The 18,734-nt window shown below is 41.3% G+C and overlaps 1 protein-coding gene across 2 annotated transcripts; it reads left to right on the plus strand.

The window, feature by feature from the left end:
* The first annotated feature begins 863 nt into the window (after positions 1 to 863).
* kbtbd11 (kelch repeat and BTB (POZ) domain containing 11) lies at positions 864 to 5,653 on the plus strand. Of its 2 annotated transcripts, XM_084014353.1 has the most exons (3): positions 864 to 1,311; positions 1,889 to 2,367; positions 2,398 to 5,653. In XM_084014353.1, the coding sequence occupies exons 2-3, from the start codon at positions 1,961 to 1,963 to the stop codon at positions 3,830 to 3,832; spliced, it is 1,842 nt and encodes a 613-aa protein (XP_083870479.1). In that variant the 5' UTR covers positions 864 to 1,311; positions 1,889 to 1,960; the 3' UTR covers positions 3,833 to 5,653. The 2 variants fall into 2 exon arrangements, with proteins under 2 accessions (XP_083870479.1, XP_083870478.1); XM_084014352.1 differs by having other exon boundaries at positions 1,889 to 5,653.
* Positions 5,654 to 18,734: the final 13,081 nt, after the last annotated feature.

Below are 18,734 nucleotides of genomic sequence, written 5' to 3' on the forward strand. Positions count from 1 at the left end.
TTGAATGCCCTCTAATCTCACGGGGCTGATAGTTTATGTGATGCCCTTGCGGTGGCTCCGCTCTATTTTTATATCTGAAGGCCTGTTGTTAAGACACGTAGTCTCCACCGTGGAGAGGTTCGGGACCCTGGATAATAAACGTCTGCTGATGCTATTTCTAATCAGGCCTTTTCAAGTGTTTACTGCATATGACCAGTCTGTAGAAACAAACATTTACAATTCCAAGGTTACTTTTCCATAGAAATCACATCATCACTGCTTTTTTTGATTACACACATATGCCGCATGCTGCATCTTGATTGGTTCAGGCTGCATCTCAAAGGAGTTATTCAGAAATGTATGTCGGATCATTTTGCAGAACGGAAGTGGGACTCTCCAGGACGTTGTTGGGCTGCTTTTGACTTTTTAAACCTGCCTCACGTTGATTCAGAAAGCGATCATGTCAGTTCTACAGACATTGTGATAAACTGCCTCATGCACAAACAGGTGGACTGTACTAATGGAAAGGTTTATTGATTTTTGGATAATGTTAGTGTAGCCTAATATAAAACCCCTTTGGGGGCTCAGAGAGTCTTAATGTAATTTTAATGCGCAGCAATATCACTGTAATATCCTAATATTATCTATTTATATTGTTATTTCACATCCGCCCCCCACCCATCGTGGTACCCAGGACAGGGATGATATGCAGAGGAATGTCGCATCTCTGGGTCCATGCGTCCAGCGCGCGCACAACAGATGGAGCCTCGTGCTGCTGCTGTGAGTGTAGGGTTAATACCGACTGGAGGGGCGTGGTTTAGATCAATGATGACTGCTACACTGTAGTCAACTGTTAAAAAAAAAAAAAAAAAAAAAGACAACAAAAATCCCAGTCCTGACAGGTCCGCGAGCTGGTACCTCTGCTGCTGCCCACGCGGGACACTTCCAGCTTCCTGGAGGGAAAGACGCTGACGGTGGGCGGCAGCTCTCCACCTCTCCACTGGAGGAAAGTAGTTGGCGACGCGCTTGATCTGAAGGAGGTGCGACCTGAGATGACTGTGTGATCGTCCCTTCTCTCCCAGCCTTCCCTCCGCCACTGAACCCGGGGAGCTTTTCGGAGCAGGGGCGCACGAGACGAGCGTCGCGGTGGTCGCTGGGGGAACGGACGGGACGCGGCGGCTCGCTTCGTCGGCGAAGTAAAGTCAAGGCGCAGGAGAGCGCAGCCTGGCTGCTTCATCAGGATTGCGCCTGTCTTACGTAACTCAGCTTTGTGGAGGGACTGGTAGGGAAGCTGTTGGTGCCGGGCTGTTTAATCACAGCGAGGATCCGCAGGTAGGTCACATCCCGCTGTTAAATGATATACAGCCTTATTTAGGCTGTGGATTCTTTGAATTGATTAAAATGAGGTCGACTTAAAACAAGCGAGTTCTTTCCTTTCCGCGCTATTGTGTCGGGTTTTGTCTATCCGACATGAGTCGTGGAACGCGAGAGAGTTTGATATGATGACAAACGCCCTTTTCCCCCCTAATCCCTCCATCAACGCAACACCGTGTTGCGCATGCGCTCTGAAGGCCTCCAGATTACCACAAATAATGGCCAGGCAAAGGTGATCGTTGCAGCAGGTCACGCAGTTTACAGTCGCAAGATGCTGCATGTTGAGATTGCTTCCGTTGCGTTGTTTGAACACTGCACCAGTTGTTCTGACTCATTTGATGACACATGAATAAAGGAGTGTGTCACACAGCACGGTTGCCAATGGCAGCGCTAAGTCATGTTTTTCTAAGTGTTTAGAGGTTTCCAAGATGTTTGTTATTGGAGAAAGGGCGCCCCTTACAGACTACAGAAGCATTTGCTGCTCCAAGACTCCATTGGGCCTGGTTCAAATCTCTCCTTGTTTCCCCCCATGCAGGTGAACAGAGAGGACTTCCACTCAGCATGGTCAGTGAAGGCGCTGTCTCCCGCCACCAGTGAGTACGTCAAGATGAATGAGGGTCACAGGCAAGGTGGAGGGGCTGTCACCGCGGAGGCTGATGTAGTCCTCCACGCCGTGAACCCCGACCTCGTCACGCCTGCTGACAAAGACGGGACTTTGTGTCCAGCTTACGTCCAAGGTTTCCTGCAGGACGGCCAGGATTTCAGCCCGTCTCCGCTGTTTGAGAAGGAATACCTGCTGGATGGGAGAGTGATGGAGAATAACCACATCGACCATCAGAAAGACGACGTCCCGTACATCTCGAGAGTCAATCAGTTCCAACTTTCCAACGACAAGGGGGCTCCGCGGCAAAATTGTGCAGTAGGCGAAATCCACAATGGTGCCAGAGGTAAAGTGTCTTACAGTGCAGATCCGTCCTTGTGCTTGCCAAGCCAAGCCAAACAGGAAAGTGATTGGTCTGTCCTAAAATCCAACCTGGAGCTCAGGGACAGTGGCCAGGAAGCTGAACTAGCACCATCTCAAGAAGAGCCCGATTTAGTCATCGAAGTTGGAGGGCAGACGATCAACGCTCACAAGTCCGTCCTGGCAGCGAAGAGTGACTACTTCAAAGCACGGCTGTCTCGGGACATCCTCAAAGTGAAGGGAGTGAGTTACAAGACTTTGTCTACATTAATAGACTACATTTACACTTCTAAGATGAATGTTGGCAAGGGCAATGTTGTGGATGTCATCACGGGGGCTAAAATCCTCCAGATCCCGTGTGCTGTCCAGGCGGCCATGGACTCCATGTCCGAACAAATCACTGCAGGGAACTGCTACGAAATCCTCACCATCGCCAAGAAGCAGCGACTCAGTGAACTGAAGGAGACGGCCTACGGGTTCATGAGCGACAACTTCCTGCAGGTCCTCAAGGACCCCGCTGCGTACGGGCGCCTGAACGGATCCGAGCGGGATCTGATCCTGAAGAAGAGGATGGAGGGGAGGAAGGCTCTGATGGTGGCGGAGATCAACGACGTGTTCGATCGCGTCGGGAGCCGGCCGCCGAGCCGCTGCGGCAGCCGGCCGCAGAGCCCGCTGTCGGTCGGGTCTTTGGAGGAGAATCACATGATTTACTGCTTTAATGAAACGGCCAACGACTGGAGACCTTTGACCGTGATGCCTGAGGACATAAACACTAAAGGGTGCGGGATCTGCACCATGTACAACTACCTGTTTGTGGCAGGCGGGATCAAGGGCTACGGCGACAAGGGCAAGGTTTCAGACAAAGTCTTCTGTTACAACCCCATCACCAACCGCTGGGCCGAGGTCAGACCCCTGACCCAAGCTCGTGCCCAGCTCAAGCTTGTGTCCGTGGATGGCTACTTGTACGCCATCGGAGGGGAATGTTTGTTTACAGTGGAAAAATACGACCCTCGCATGGACCGCTGGACCATGGTGGCCCCCTTGCCCAAGGGAGCCTTCGCGGTGGCCCACGAAGCCACGAGCTGCGGCGGAGAACTCTACGTCTCAGGAGGCTCCCTCTTCTACCGCCTCCTCAGGTACGATGCCAAGAGGGACGAGTGGCAGGAGTGCCCCTACAACAACAGCAGGAAGAAGTCCGCCGACATGGTGGCTTTCAAGAGCTTCATCTACCGCTTCGACGTCAACCGCGAGCAGGGGATCACCGTGTTCAAGTACAACAGCATCGTGAAGATGTGGCACGATTGCGCGTCGCAGAGGCTCGGAAGCCATTTACCGTTCAGGTGTGCCGTGATAGGGAACTGCATCTACTGTGTGAACAAAAGCCAGACTCTTCAGTTCGTAGTGGAGGAGGAGAACGCCTACTTTGTCGAGGAGGTGCTGAGGGCGCCCCTGGAGGCCAAAGGTGTTCTTTTTCCTTTTGTCCTCACATTGCCTGAAAAGCCTGACAAAGTTTCATAATGTGTGTGTGTGCGTGTGCGTGTGCGTGTGTGTGTGTGTGTGTGTGATCCAGAATAACAAAATAAATGTTTCATAGCAAAACTGGAATAAGCAGAAGACCTTATATACACTCTTCAGTGTCCGCTTTCTCTCAGTGTCTCTGCCTGCTTGCAATGGAATGTGTGTATTTGCATGGCAATTTAATGTGTCTGCAGGGTTAAGCCTTAAAATAAAAACGTTTCTTTTTTTAATCTTTGGAGTTGAATAAATGCATCAATATTAGTGTATAGTAGATAATGACACAATGACAGTGACTGTAGGTAAATGCTGTCTATTCACTGTGTTCAGTTTGGTTTGGTGCACTTTTGTAGTTAAGAGATATTAATTAGAAAGCGTTAACTAGTAACAAAAACAAGTATTTTGTTGTAAAGAATGGAAGCAGTAGTGCGCCTCATGAACGAAGCAACAGGGGTTCTATGCAAATGAGACAGACTATACATGCTAATTAATCGTCACTATAATGGGAATCTGACTGAGAAGGAATACAGTCAGTCTTCGAACTAGCGCTGCAACAAATGCTTTTTTTTCTTCATTATTTTTCCATTAATTAATTTGTTCAAGCAACAATCAAAATGTTAAATAACAATGAAAACGACCTGTTTTAATTTCTCACACCTCAAGGAGATGCGTTTGTGTCTTGTTTTCACAAGCAACAGTCCAGTGTATGGTTTATTATGATATATTGTAAACTGGATGCGACTGGAAAAAAACAAATGCTTTCCATTTTTACTTGAACGGTGAAACTATTGTGAAAGTAGTTGCAGGTTATTTTCTGTTGATGGATTAATCGACGAATCGTTGCAGCTCGACCTCGAACTCTGATCTGCACCGGCTTTGAAACAAACCTGCGAATCAAGGCCAAATCATAATCATAATCAATCATAACCAGTAAAAAAAGCAACTATACTACTACTACTATACTAGACTATACTATTTTGCTTATAGTGCATCCTCTTCTCATGGGTTACATAGCACATTTGCCAAAGATAATTAACAATCCAATCAGGTTCAAATAAAACGATCAAAACTGACATAGACTTTCACATCTTTTGTGGATTAACTCTGCTGACGTCAACACGGTGGAGATAGAAAAAACAAAACAGAAAGCAATAGGTGGTATTCTAAGAGAAAGGGCATCAGGTTTGCTGCTAACAGGCACTTTCTGGAAAGTTGAGGGAAAACAAGCCATTCAGAGTACAAATAAGGTGCGTCTGTTGTCTTTCTTTCCCTATATGTATTTAAGGAAACAGCAACAGAGCCACATTCAAGAGCTAACAGGTTTCCTCCCTGGCTGCGGCTGCTTATGTCAAAGGTCAAATCAGACACTACAGTGCAGCAGCATGGTCGAGTCACGGCCCTCACTGCGTCCACAAACCAGATAACCTGCTGTTATGACACTAACAAACCACGCTCTTCTTGCATCAGGGCACATTAATATACATTTTGCTCAAAATGTCCTTCTTATAGACAATTCATAGTATTTGTTTGCTGCTGCAACAACGATATATTCTTGGAACAAATTGCTTTTGATAACGTTTGTAGGAATGTCTCCAAGCGGTCAGTGTGAAGAAGACAAAATGGATGTGGTTTTGATATTTCTCTGGCTGGCATCTGTATTTTTGTGAATTTTTGTATGGATTTGGTAGTTTTGGATTTGCTGCTGTGATGGACAGTAAAGTAATGCGATGTTAGGCTTCCTGTATATGGAGTGAGCTAACAAATTAGCTGTTGGATAATGTATATCAGAACTAAGTGCTTCAAATGAAATATTTTGTGTCTGAATGCGATTTGGTTTTCTGAATGACTTTACAGTGAAAATGTTGCATTCTTCTTTTTTTTAAAACCTGAAACAGCTGCCATCTAGTGGATACAGATTGTAATAGCACCCAGTAATACTGATGTGTCCAACAAAACAAGTCGGCTGTATTTTCCTTCCTAATAAATGTACAGTGATTGTTATTATATTTATAGTCTTACTTAAAGGAGATTTTATGACAATGGTTCTATGAGTTCAAACCAATGAGAACATCATCATGAGAAATCCGGCTTTACATAATTATGTTCTTTCAATGAAGCCGTCAGTGTATTCACATGAAGAGGGAGCGCTTGATTACAAGCCAATGAATGCATGCGACATCAATAGATGGAGAGTCATGCACTTCATATGTGACAAAGTGAGCTGATGTTTTCATACAATAATGATTTATGATCTTTTAATTATCTTTTGTGTATCACAGTTATTAGATGTTGTGTCTAAGAATTATGAGATAGTATGACTGACTTGATCTCATAGCTATGATAACACACAGCATCAAATAAATATGATTTATTATAATAATTATAAGAATCGTTCTCAAACCCCCTTCCTATTCGAGACTTATTATTTCATAGTGATGAGATACTTATGATGTAATAATTCATAATTATGTGAAACTTCCTCATGACGTCTCGTGAATCTAAATCTTATTCTAGTAATTTTGTGAAAGACTTATAATGTAAATGTATGCCTTATAAGTCAGACCAACATGTTGCATATGTTTAATTATCTATTGCTCCCAATATGCAATGTGCAAATAATTCTTCCATCCTGTCATTTTTTTGTTTTTGGAAGCAGTTTCTTCAGTACACACAACATAATGGCTCTCAAAATCAGTTGTTGTAGTAGATCAATTCAATTTAATTTATATAGCCCAGTATCACAATTCATAAATTTGCATCAATACATGATTATATTTTCCTGAACAGAAATATATAATGTCATATTAACTTCCTGTTAGGTTCTTTCCTTTATATACATGAAAAACTATACCAAGTTAGTAATTAGTCCTTGCAATTTGTGTGTCTCTCACTGACCACCTGGGATCTGCCACCATATTTTCTCCATATGTCTGCCTCTATTTTTGTTTCTTCTCCATATTTTACTTAAACGTTCAGTTATACAGTGTTATGAGCCAAAAGCAGAGTGTCCTAGGCAAATTAATGTAGAATATATTTTTTTTGTTTTACTTCAGGAGAACCCCAGACCATTTATGTTACATCTTGTGATGGTTGGGTGGGTGATGCTTCAAGTTGTTGGGGTGTCAAGTTGTCTGGATAGCTGGTGAACAGTGATATAAGGACTGAGGAGTCACAAGTTACAGTAAAACACAATATAATATAACATCATGATACAATGCATTGACATTAAATCATATTTGTATTCACAAAGACAGAAACAGATGGATATGTGGACAGTTGTGTTGAACAAAGCCATGTGTTGTTAAAACTGTAGATGTTTTGTTTTTTTCTATCCCTGCATCCAAGAAAAGGTGAAGTGGAGAGCCTTTCGCTAAACAGCGGCCACTGTGGCCACAAGTGGAAATTACAGGATAATTCCACATCAATTATTCCTTCATTTCCCAATTTCCCCATTGGCTTTAAAGACATCATCATAAGGTGACCTGACGGAGAAAACAAGCACAAGCAGGACACAACTTGTCTCCATGGTGAGTTTACTTCTTGCTTTACTTTTGTGTGAATAACATTTAACAACCGTAGCACACAGGACTAATGTCAGTTTTATAAGAGTATCAGTCTAGTATCCAGCATAAGTTACTGGTCATACTAGACCCAGTAAGGCTGTAGCAACAAACCATTATTAAAATGACTAAGATTGCCCTTTGTTACCTATTAATTCAACTTTTAATTTGTTTTTAAAAGATATTTGATCTATTTTTTTTTTAAGTTAAGCTTTAAATCAAGTTTCTGAGATTTGCCTCATTTTTAAAACTACAAAAGCTACACAAAACATGACATTTACGTCAGTTCCCAATAAGTTACATCAGAGGCAGCACTACTGTTTTCCTTTTAAAACTTCCTTTCTCTTATTTAACGGTGTATAGGCTTGTGGCTGATATTTGAATTAAAACAATGAGGAAAAAAAACAAGAATTTTTAAATAAACATTACATGCAGTGTAATGTCTAATACTATGTGCCGAAGTACATTCTAGTAAGTGAGACTGCAGTAGCCTACTGCTAGAGGGCCAAATGCAAAAATATTTTTGTCTAGAAAGCTGTAAATATCTGACATGATGTCAGTCACCTAAACATAAAAAATGCACACTTCCATTGAGGAATTGCAAGTATGTTGTGATTACATTTGCAGATGTTGTGATTACATTTGCAGATGTTCACACAGTCAATGAACTAATACACAAGATAAATTATTTTCATTAGTTATTTTTCTTCATTTGAATTTTATTTGGCATTTATTTGGCATTTTTTCTATTATTTCTTCCTGGTACTGGTTGTGGTAAGGGTAATCCACAGACCTCATTGTGAACAGTTTTTATTGGAATTTACTGAGCAGGCGTGCCAAATAAATGAATTAATTTAGTCATTAATTCAGTGACTAATCAAATGCAGCATCACCACAATCTATAGCCTAAAAATTACCATAAATTATTTGCCTCACAAATGGACTGGTGGTGTTGAATTTAATTGATTTATAGTGAACAGTTGTAGCTTTGATTGTGTCCACTTCCTGTATTATTTAATATGTTTACCATTTGAACACTGGAGGGCAGTATGAGCATGATGTAAAGAATGGACATGTCACGGCTGCACCGTTTTCCACCCATGTTCATAATGGAGTATATACAATGCGTTCACATTGGAGCCTACATTAAGCTTTTACTGCCATAGTCTATACCAGCCAGGTATGGGTTGATGATTATAATTTACCAGTGTTCCCCTGTTTTAATATTGTGTATGTAACTTAAAATATCTCCCTTACTATTCGCTCTAATGATTTGTCACTAAATATAAACTCGTACTCATGTACTCTCAGCCTGTTGCCATGCAGCGAGGATGATTGGCAGCCGACATCAGCCTATCTGCCTGGGGGCGGATAGCTAACTATTTACTAACTAAATAGCGAAGTATTTACAGTATTACAGTAAGCTAATACGATACACATTGAGCGTATATTAGCTTACAGTTTTTAAAGCGAGAAAGTAAACATTATAAACTAACACCCGAATGTCAGGTAAACATGTTTGTGACCCGCTGATTTGAATTCCATAATCGCCTCGCCTAATTGCAAACTCCAGCGGCTAGTGTATTAGCATTAGCTAGGTTCATGCTTGGTAACTAGCTAGCTAGTTGGTGCAGAAGTAAATGTTACGGTGCACCCGACTGGTAGTTGAGACAACTCCATTCTCTAATAAATAGCTTGAGATGTATTTAAAAACCCGAAAAAGTCACACATTAGCTGACACATGTAGGTCAACTAGCTAAGAAATGCTAACTTCAGGGCTAGCTGGTCAAACCCAGATAAAAGCAACAGGGAGAAATGTGAACATCGTGTAAAAACGTTAACTTGTGAAGTGTACAGTGGGAGATGATACCTTAGTAGAAGCAACGTTTTAATGTTATTATTGTTACAATGTATCATTACTATTAGCAAATTGCTACTTACATAAGTCAGAGGGAGATGCGTTTTTACTTGGCAGCTGGTTCATATCCCTATAGTCGGACAGAGGTGAAAAGTTGGTCTAAAACGTTGGCTGTTTTTGTTGTTGTTGTTTGTTTGTTTTTGTTTTGTTTTTTGCAGTGTCATCAGTTTTTCCAAAGTGTCCTAGTTAGGTGAGGAGCTGAATGCACTCATTGTAAAAGTAAAAGGTGATGAGGGTGATCTCATACATGTTGGATGCGGTGGGTGCATAGGCCTACTTGCAATTCACTCAATGTGACTTCTGTTTGAATTCTTTGTTATCCTGTGTGTGTGTGTGTGTGTGTGTGTGTGTGTGTGTGTGTGTGTGTGTTCAATGTCTCTTTTGTCACTGTCCCTCGTTTGTCTTGCTTTCAAAGGCACACAGGAGCGGTGGAGTTGGAATTTCGATGAACTAGTCGCCTACTAGCCTCATCTTTGAGAACCTTCTGGAGGTGTTGAATGGGCCTATGTTATTATCCGGTATGGCGAAGGAAGGCCATGTATTTCCCTCAGCCGTGGCCCAGACGGACACATCCACCAAGGGGCCTTCTTTGGAGGTAAGCAGCGAGCCCCATGCTGTAGTCGTGTTTCGTTCCCTTTGGAGTGCTAATTAGGTTTGCATAATTGGGTTTAGTCATATAAATGAAGAGCTTGTGAAATCTTTTCCCCTTGTTTTCACCTACAGCTAAATTTACCTAGCAAGGTCTGTCTGAATCTGAATGGCTTTGTTCAAAAAATGAGGCATTAGTGGTTTAGACTTTAGAGTGCAGTGTCAATTGATCTTACATCTTGAAAGAATGAAGATAAAATTTGAAACGACTTAAAACTGCATATGTGATAAGCTGTTGGGAGTGTTTTTGTGCTCCGCTGCTGAATAGCTTTGAGCAGCCTTTTTTTTTTTCATGTAATGGCAAAGAGATGTCACAAAAAATCCACATTTTGTTTTAATTTCCAGTTGATTATCTATGATTATGCTCTAAAACAGCCAACTCGCACCCCTTTAAAGAGACAGATTGAAAATGTTAAAGGCTGGAAATTAGAATCACCAGAAAAAAAGAATGGCCTGGGGAAAAGCATCATGTAATGTGCTTTTCCGTATCCACCCCGCACTCTCTCATTTTTGCCATTTGAACATACACAGAATTATTTACACCTTCAAGGCAACTCGACTGAGCTGCACATCAGTCAATTAGTAAATCAGAAATTTTCTGTGATTCCAGTTTAGCGAGGAGTCCTTGGCTCCCTCTGGTCCCCCCCCCCCTTTTAGTCTCCCATCCTGACAGTGACAAATTACTCCTCTGCTTGGCGAGATTGAAAATTAAAAGCATTTAAAGTTGCTCATGCATTTATGCTAATGAGAAATTCAGATATGATTTGCATGCGAAAGAGGCTAGTCTGGGAACTCATCATTGCCCCCACCACCTCCAGCTTTGCATTTCTTTAGGCTCCGTGTTTTCCTTTTTATATGTGAGCAAAGAAGAAAATGGAGTGTGTAAACACGCTGAAAAATGTGACATTTTATATAGCTGCTTTTCATTACATACAAGGCATTTTATTATTGCCTCGAAGAAAGCGATTGTACAGTATTTATGATGCAACCTACCATTGGCACCCCCCCTATAGCCACTCAGGCAAATTGGGTCATTGTGTCTGGTATTGTCACATCACACTACAGGAGAAAACACTATGAGCATAATGACATTTTGCAGTTACTGCTCAGGCTGTCTCCTGTCGCCATTTGGAGAGGGACTGTTAAATTCAGGATGTACTTGCATAATATTGGAAAGGCAAAGTTTAAATTATGGACATTATTCAGTGGGCATAAGCTTCTAAAGTCTCATATAAAAAAAAAATATTTGTTCAGATGAAAAAGGCTTTGTTTTGTGATAAACATGTGCTGAACACTTTGGAGCCGGAGGATTAAAACTCAGGGTTGATTTGTTTTCCCCGGTAAGCTCCAACCACGTCTTCTTCTCAAAATATCAAAGCACACGGCTTCCTTGAATTTGTTTGTTCCACAGTTACTAAATGATTGTAACCTTGGAAACAAGATTCATTAATGAAGTTGGAAAAATGAAATGGGACTTTAATTTGTTTCAGTGTTCGTAGCTGAGGTGAAATGGATTAGCTTTGATTGAGGTGTGAGATGAAGAAGGAAAGCGCTGACATGACACTTGTATTTGTCATCTTGTCATTTCAAGGAGGATGCTGCAGCAATTATAAATATGGGCACACAGCAATTAAAAGCGGTAGTGTTCATTAATAATTTTCATATTAATTTTTCAGTGGTCGCTGAAATGATTGCACTGCACACAGGCTTTCCAATTATGCCGCTTAATTAGAAATGTCAATATTAAGAAATAAATAAACTTGGGAATACATTTAGGTTGTCAGGAACACTTAAAAAGTTATGACCATCACTCAAATGATGTTTTCTCTAATATGTTTTGAAATTATTTATACGTTAAAGATGAGACTATGATCAATGTGTGTGGCAAACTAAACCCTATGGTTAGTAAGTTGTTATGATGTGTTTCAGAGGCAACGTTCTCTGAAGCAGCATTAAGGAATACATTTGTTAACCTTTCAAAATAAATGTAACATTAGCACCATCAATAATGGTATATTTTTTGCCTGCAATTTTAAGCATGAAAATTAAGATAAAATGTGGACATCAACACAATATTTAATGATTTGCAAGCTATATACCTCAATTCAAAACATGTATGTTTGAATTGAAAAATATTTGTTTAAATTGCTTGCTTGATTGTGCAATTGTCACTTGCACTTAGTTAATAGTTATAGTAATTAACAATTTTCTTCAATAACACATACATGTTATGAGCATATTGAATAATACACAAATAACTGTCTCTTATTCACTTACATAGCTTATATGTATTTTTGAACATGTGCACCGTTGCTTGTTTTTGCTGCGCTTTCAAAGTATTCAAATTCTCATAAATTATGGAGTATCATGAACTTGCAGCAAACATGTAAATTATCAATTATTATTTTAGATTATTTTAGCTTCAAGCTACAAATGCTAACAAGCTAGCTCTACTTTGAAATGTCATCATAATATAAAAGGCTCCAACCAAATGACATATGTTGGTCCTAAACGTTTTTGAAACACCTGTTGGAAAAGAAGATTATTTGTTTAAAAATACGTTTCTCTAACTACTCTCCTAACATTCTGTCCCACTGTTACATGTGAAATCGCTCCGTTTGTCTCACGATATTAAACGCATCAGGACTTCACTTACTTGTTTTCGTCTTGAGAGACAAACCAATTTTGAAATGGCTTTGATCATGGAAATACAATTTCATTCCAATGTAGATCTCACAGGTAGCTGCATATTGATACTAGTATATTTAAGGGAGTAATAATCAAGTACAGCCATCACCTGTTGACTGCAGTGGAAGCTGACTGAAAGAAAGACTTGAAAGCATTTGTGCCTCAAAGCGATGGCGGCCTCTAATGATAGGATTGGTTTTGGCACAGCACGTTGGCCACGTTTCCCTCAAAGCCTTGTGTGACAGTTCTTTAATTGGACTACTCCTTTCCCTCAGTGCTGTAAAATGTTACCAGCCAGTATTGCTTGACTGTTGGTATAATTATTCCGCAATATACTGTAATAAAATCAAGCAAGACAAAGTTGATCTCAAGGAATTCTCTGCATCTGTTTATGAATACAGGCACTTTCATGTTCATTTGGACCTTGATATCCCTCTCTGAGACTTACTGAATCATTTCTAATAATCAAGTGCTAACAGAGCACTCATGCATGTAGGAGAATGAGGAACTCAGACTCCGCGGTGTGACACTTAAAGCAATATTTTGAGCCTCCGTCAGAGGATAATTACTAAAACCGTGTCCAATTACCTTTGTGTGTTGTTTGTAGTTCTTCAAGTCAATAGCCGAAATGGTTTTGCAGTAGTTGTGTGTTTATAAACTCATCATCATCCAGCTTGTGTGAATAAAATGTTTGTCACAAATGGAGCTTCCTGAGAGGTTGCATCCTTGACCTTGTTGACATCTCTCTCTGTCCGTCTCTTCGTCGTTGCTCTTGTTTTTCCCCGCTGAACGCAAAGAGTAAAAATACCGTTGTGAACCAAAGCCTATATCAGTCAGATGAGAGAAAAGTGTGTGCGTGTGTGTGTGTGTGTGTGTGCCCCCTCTAGCCTGCGGCTGCAGATTAGCCATGAGAGCCAGAGGATCGCCCCCGCTCTCTGACAAATGAGAAAAGCCACAGTGGCCCTGGCAAAAGTGACAGGCCAAATGGAAGCAATTCCTCCCGAGGCGGGGGAGAGCAGCTGTGACCAGGGCCTGCTATGCCATTCTAGACAGGACTATATGTGTGCATGTGTGTGTTTGGCTATAGAGACTTAACCCACGAGACAATTTCGCTCCTAGCGGCCCCCACGAAGCAGTGTGTGTTGCTGACCTATGGGAAACCCCATCAGTAGCAGACGAGCATGACCATTATACGATCTGTGTTTGTTTTATCCTGCACTATTCTGCCCCGCGCTCTACTGGATGCATTCACGGGCATTCCTAGTTGGTGTCTACATGTTTTACTTTTGACATAGTGATTTGTGCCTATGTAATGGGCACTAGACAAAGACTCTGCACATGGTTGTGGGATCATTCCCTTTTAAAGAGCAGTGCCAGGGTTTGTCAACCCAGCCTCACTTCAGAGTCCTGTGGATGTGTGAGTAATTAACAATGAGTGAGATGGATTAAACACAACCCTGCTGAGATTAACTCTTTCTGCCGCCAGTCACTACTAGACCTGCAGGCCACAAGTCGCATTCAGAGTTCAGGGGCGAGATTGGCAAGAGGGATGGAAAGAAATACGCAGGGGTGGGGGTTGTTTATCAATCCTCAACCAGGAAGTACAGTGTTTGAGCGGATAGGTCTAAAAGAAGTGAGTAGTAGATGAGGGATAGCTCAGGGTTGGAGGCTATTCCCGCCAGTGTTGTATTCTGCCTCCAGTTCAACAAGGCTAGCTGTCAAGAGATCCATCCAAACCAGCTTCTCCACAACGTCTTTCCTCCGTGTCTTTAAATCTCTCTGTTTCCCCCCTCACTCTGTTTCCTATCACCCAGGGCCAAGAAGATCAGGCTTCACTTCGACACAGCCATCATAATTACTCCACGGCGGAAGAATCAATTACAGCCGAGGACCATTATTTCCCGAACGGAGCCAAACATTAAAGTTTAAAATCTCCAAATTATTAAAAAGTCCTGCTCTCAGGGACACATACAGAATATTTACTGTTAACAAATAACTTGATAACTTCACTCTGAATTATTAATTATTGGCTCACATCGTCTCGGCAAGACTTTATACATTGTTAAAATGCATCACTTCTTGACTACTCTATTTGATCACTTGGTAATTCTGTCACAGCTTTGTGACCTTATTAGAAAATCTGAGCTGCAGTTTTTGGCTGTTGGCATACTGATTCAAATGTTCTAGTCTAAACTAATGCTTTGTTTATAGGGAGAGAAACGGTTGCATTATGCTGATGTGGGCTAGCTGTCATGGTTCCATACAGTACATCACTTTTGCTCTGCAATTGGCATTGTCATTTAATCAAAATATCCTCAAGTCATCCTGGTTTGAGTCACATTTGAGCTAATGAGGTGGCTCTGATTGGAGCACCTACCAGTCCTGCAATCACGGGTCATGTTTTTTATGTTTGTTTTTTTTCTGCATCAAACTGTTGGAAGGTGAATTTTGATTAATCAGTCATGGCACTTGAACTCGAAGTAGAAAATGATTGGCATAAAACAAAGATGGGAAATCATGCAATAGTACCTTTGGACATTTAACTCAGCTCATAAAGCTGCCGGTAATATAACTGGAAAGAGATTTTTTAATTGAATAGCTCTTCTTTTAGTCTATTTAGTTCCCTGCTCATAAAATCAATATGGCCAATGCAGACTCTTCTGGATATCTTGGTTTTGATGCAGATTTGCAGAGTCTATTGGCTCCATCCAGTCCTTAAACCAATTGCTGCTATACCACTTCATTCATTACCTCAGGGTATGTACGCAGAATATCATCAATTGGATTTATTTCCTTATTGGCATTTATGCTCAATTCAAGTTGTTGGTCTTTCAAAAGATGAATGTTATTGCCGGCTTGTTCTTAAAGGCCTTGTAGCGAGCATCACACATATATGGCCTATGTTATCCATTAGGTTACCCATACAGTAGTCCATGAAATGCAAATACCACTCCCTACACCATCCTGTTACGGGAGATATGAGTGGAATTTAATGGGCCGGGGGAATATTGAGAATAAGGAAAGTAAAGGTGCTTGCTCTTTTAGTCCCTTCCAGCTGAGTGAATCAAAAACAATGTGGCAGAACCTGAAATAGTTCGCAGCTTTCCAAAAAGCCCCCAGGGGCTGTAAATTGGCTCTCAGAAGAGGGAAAAAGAAACAATTGCCCTTTACCTCCGAGGTTGCATGTCATCTCTCTGAAACTCACTACTGGGCAGATTAAGGTCAAGTAGACCGTCTACCCCCCCCCCCCCCCCCCCCTTCTCTTTCCCCTCCCCTCTGAAGGGAGCAGAGAGAGGGCAAATAAAATGATGACAGGGATGGATTGAGAGATAGAGCAAGGGTAGAAACTGAGATTTTGAAGGTCTTTGAAAGAGGTTTTACACTCATCCCTTGTGGTTTTCCTCTCTCACTCCAAGACCTGTGTGGATAATGGCTGCTTGTCAAAGAGGATAACCACCTGCTCTTTGTAACTCAGTCCTGCTGGTTCAGCTCATAGCCTCGACACAAATATGAGAGGGACGTGATTGGAGCTTAGTCGTCGCCCTGCATTTTGGATGTCATTGGCCCCTTAATGTAGCTGTAAAGGGTACAACATTCTACGAGAGGGCACTCGAGGAGTAAAGACATGCACATTACCTACCCGGTTCCTGCCCTTAAAATGCCTGTTTATGCTTAGTGAAATACAGTAGGCGAGACTCCTAAACCACGGCGCCCCCACATTTTGGAGATAACATGACGCTACACCATATTATGTTATTAGGTACTTACTCGTCACAGATGATAAATCAATGAAACTGAAGTGGCAAGCCTGCCAATAGTAATTGCTGAATCAATTGACACACAATTAAGTCTTTTGTTTCAGTGGATTGTCCTGTCAATCAGGAAAGAGCTCCTGCGTGTTCAGTAATGTGCGAATGAATGGCATAACATTTTGCCTTTCCATGTCAAGGGCACAGTTACGAAGTCTGCCAGCAATTAAGATCTATAATGTGCTGAGTTGAGCATGGCAACAAAATAGGCAGCAATTTCTTCTGCTCCTTTTTGAAATTATGCTTATCAGGTACCTCGCCTCCGCAAAGGTGAGGGGTCGGCCTGAGCAGGCAGGCAGCATTTCTCCACATAATTGAGAGAAGTTTGGATTTAATTGTATAATTAATCTTGTCGAATTAAGTTACACAGAAGTTCGACCCCTAAATTAGACAGTCTGGAATATTTTAAATTGCCTTAATGTGAAATCTGGCTCCAGAATGCACTTTGTTCTCTCCTGATGGTATGAGGCAAGTTTTTAGCCACGATGAAGGCGCCACGCTGTAATAACCTGTTAGCAGTTCTTATCACGTTGTTCCTTTATATGATTAATTTCCTCAGAAGGTAATTGCAATTTCAAAAAGAGCCTCATTTTATTGTATAGATTATTGTGTGCCAGTGAAGTGAAAAATGTAATGACAGGATTCATGGTAATGCTCATCAAACCGAATATGAACTCTGTGTTCTGTGTTTCTGACGTTGGCTGATAAACATCAGTTTCCATTTAATATGACTCCCTCTGTGCCAAGTGGATTAACTTAACTTGTGGATTTTCCTGAATTTATCACAGATTAGAAGCAGTGGTGTATGTGTGATTGTGGTTTGTGGCTGCATCAAAGCCCAAGGATTTTATTATCTCATGACCGTCAGTTATTAGCTTTAAAGTATTCACATGTTGAAAAGTGGAAACAAAAGTAAACAATTTAAAAAAAAATTGTAAGTAATTGATTAAGTAATTAATCAATTGATGATAAGAAGATGCAGAAAACCATCAATGTTCATGAAATAAACCATATCATCTTGTAATACATGGACCCAGGACTCTGCAAAGCAGCATTGATGCTGATTGGATTGGAACATTCACTGATTCTACCTTCAAATTGGGAGAATATCTGTGTTCCTGTTGTTTTTATCATTATAAATTTAATGTCTAGGGGTTTGGGGACCGAAGATTGGGCAACTCATTATTTTGCTAACATCACTAGAAGTGAAGCACAATTTTGACATTTAATAATTACTAATAATGTTGTTAATAATAGTAATGTTCCTTAAAATAAAAACATTATAATAAAAAATATCCCAACAGCAATCAACAAATCAAATGCTCTGAGAAAAATAATTAAATTCTGTGGCAGGACTGAAAATAAGCCTGTTAAGGCCTGCCTGCCTGCCTGCCTGCCTGTGTCTGCGTGTCTGTCTGTGTGTCTGTCTGTCTGCGTGCACTCTGTCCTTGCACATCATAGCGTGTCACTGGAGTCTCAAAATGTTCTCATTTCCAACTCATCAAATACCGGCGCTTTGTCAAGACCCCTTGGCATCACTTTCTAAAGCCTTGGGTAGATCAGTTTTGTCAAACTATGAAAACTTGCACGTTTTGAATTCAAACAAAAACGCTTAGGTCGAGGCAACAAAACCACTTGGCATTCGGAAAAAAAACATCATGGTTGGGGTTAAAATGACTAGGTCTCTAAATTGAACATGAAACTTAAAACATATCTGGGACAGGTTGTGAACACAACAAACACTAGACACGAACCCTGGTCTCCTGGTTGAAAACCTTGTGTTTGTTTGATTTTCAGTCTTTATACGATGTGATCGCACTTCCAGTGCATTTTTCTCTGAGTGTTAAATAATGAAGCCGGTGGATTTACATTGACGTTAATGTGTGCAGTAAATTATTTTCTTGGCGGGATCGTATACCAGCCAATCTCGACCTGACTTCCCCATCTTTTCTTTTTACCTGTCTCCTCACCTCTTATAGGCCGCCACATAGCTCCTCCAGTTCACCTCTCCACAGGGCCTTCTTGTTGACTTGTCTTGTTTCTATGGTTTCCAGTGTCGTCGGTCATAGCGCGCAAGCACAAGGCATTGGCTTCAGGGAGTGCTCACGGGAGTTGTATTGTCGTAGTGTCACATTGCAATTTGTTTATTATTCCAGATGCCTTCTGAGGAGACTACAATTAAAAATATATCTATAAAATTCAACCCACCAAAGCGGCGTGTGGGAGTGACTGTGTTATCCGCCACTGCTGAACTCTTCCCGCATTTAGTGTTTGGCGTGTTA

This window comes from Eutrigla gurnardus, assembly GCF_963514095.1.
Source record: "Eutrigla gurnardus genome assembly, chromosome: 7".
In the NCBI taxonomy this organism is placed as follows: Eukaryota; Metazoa; Chordata; class Actinopteri; order Perciformes; family Triglidae; genus Eutrigla; species Eutrigla gurnardus.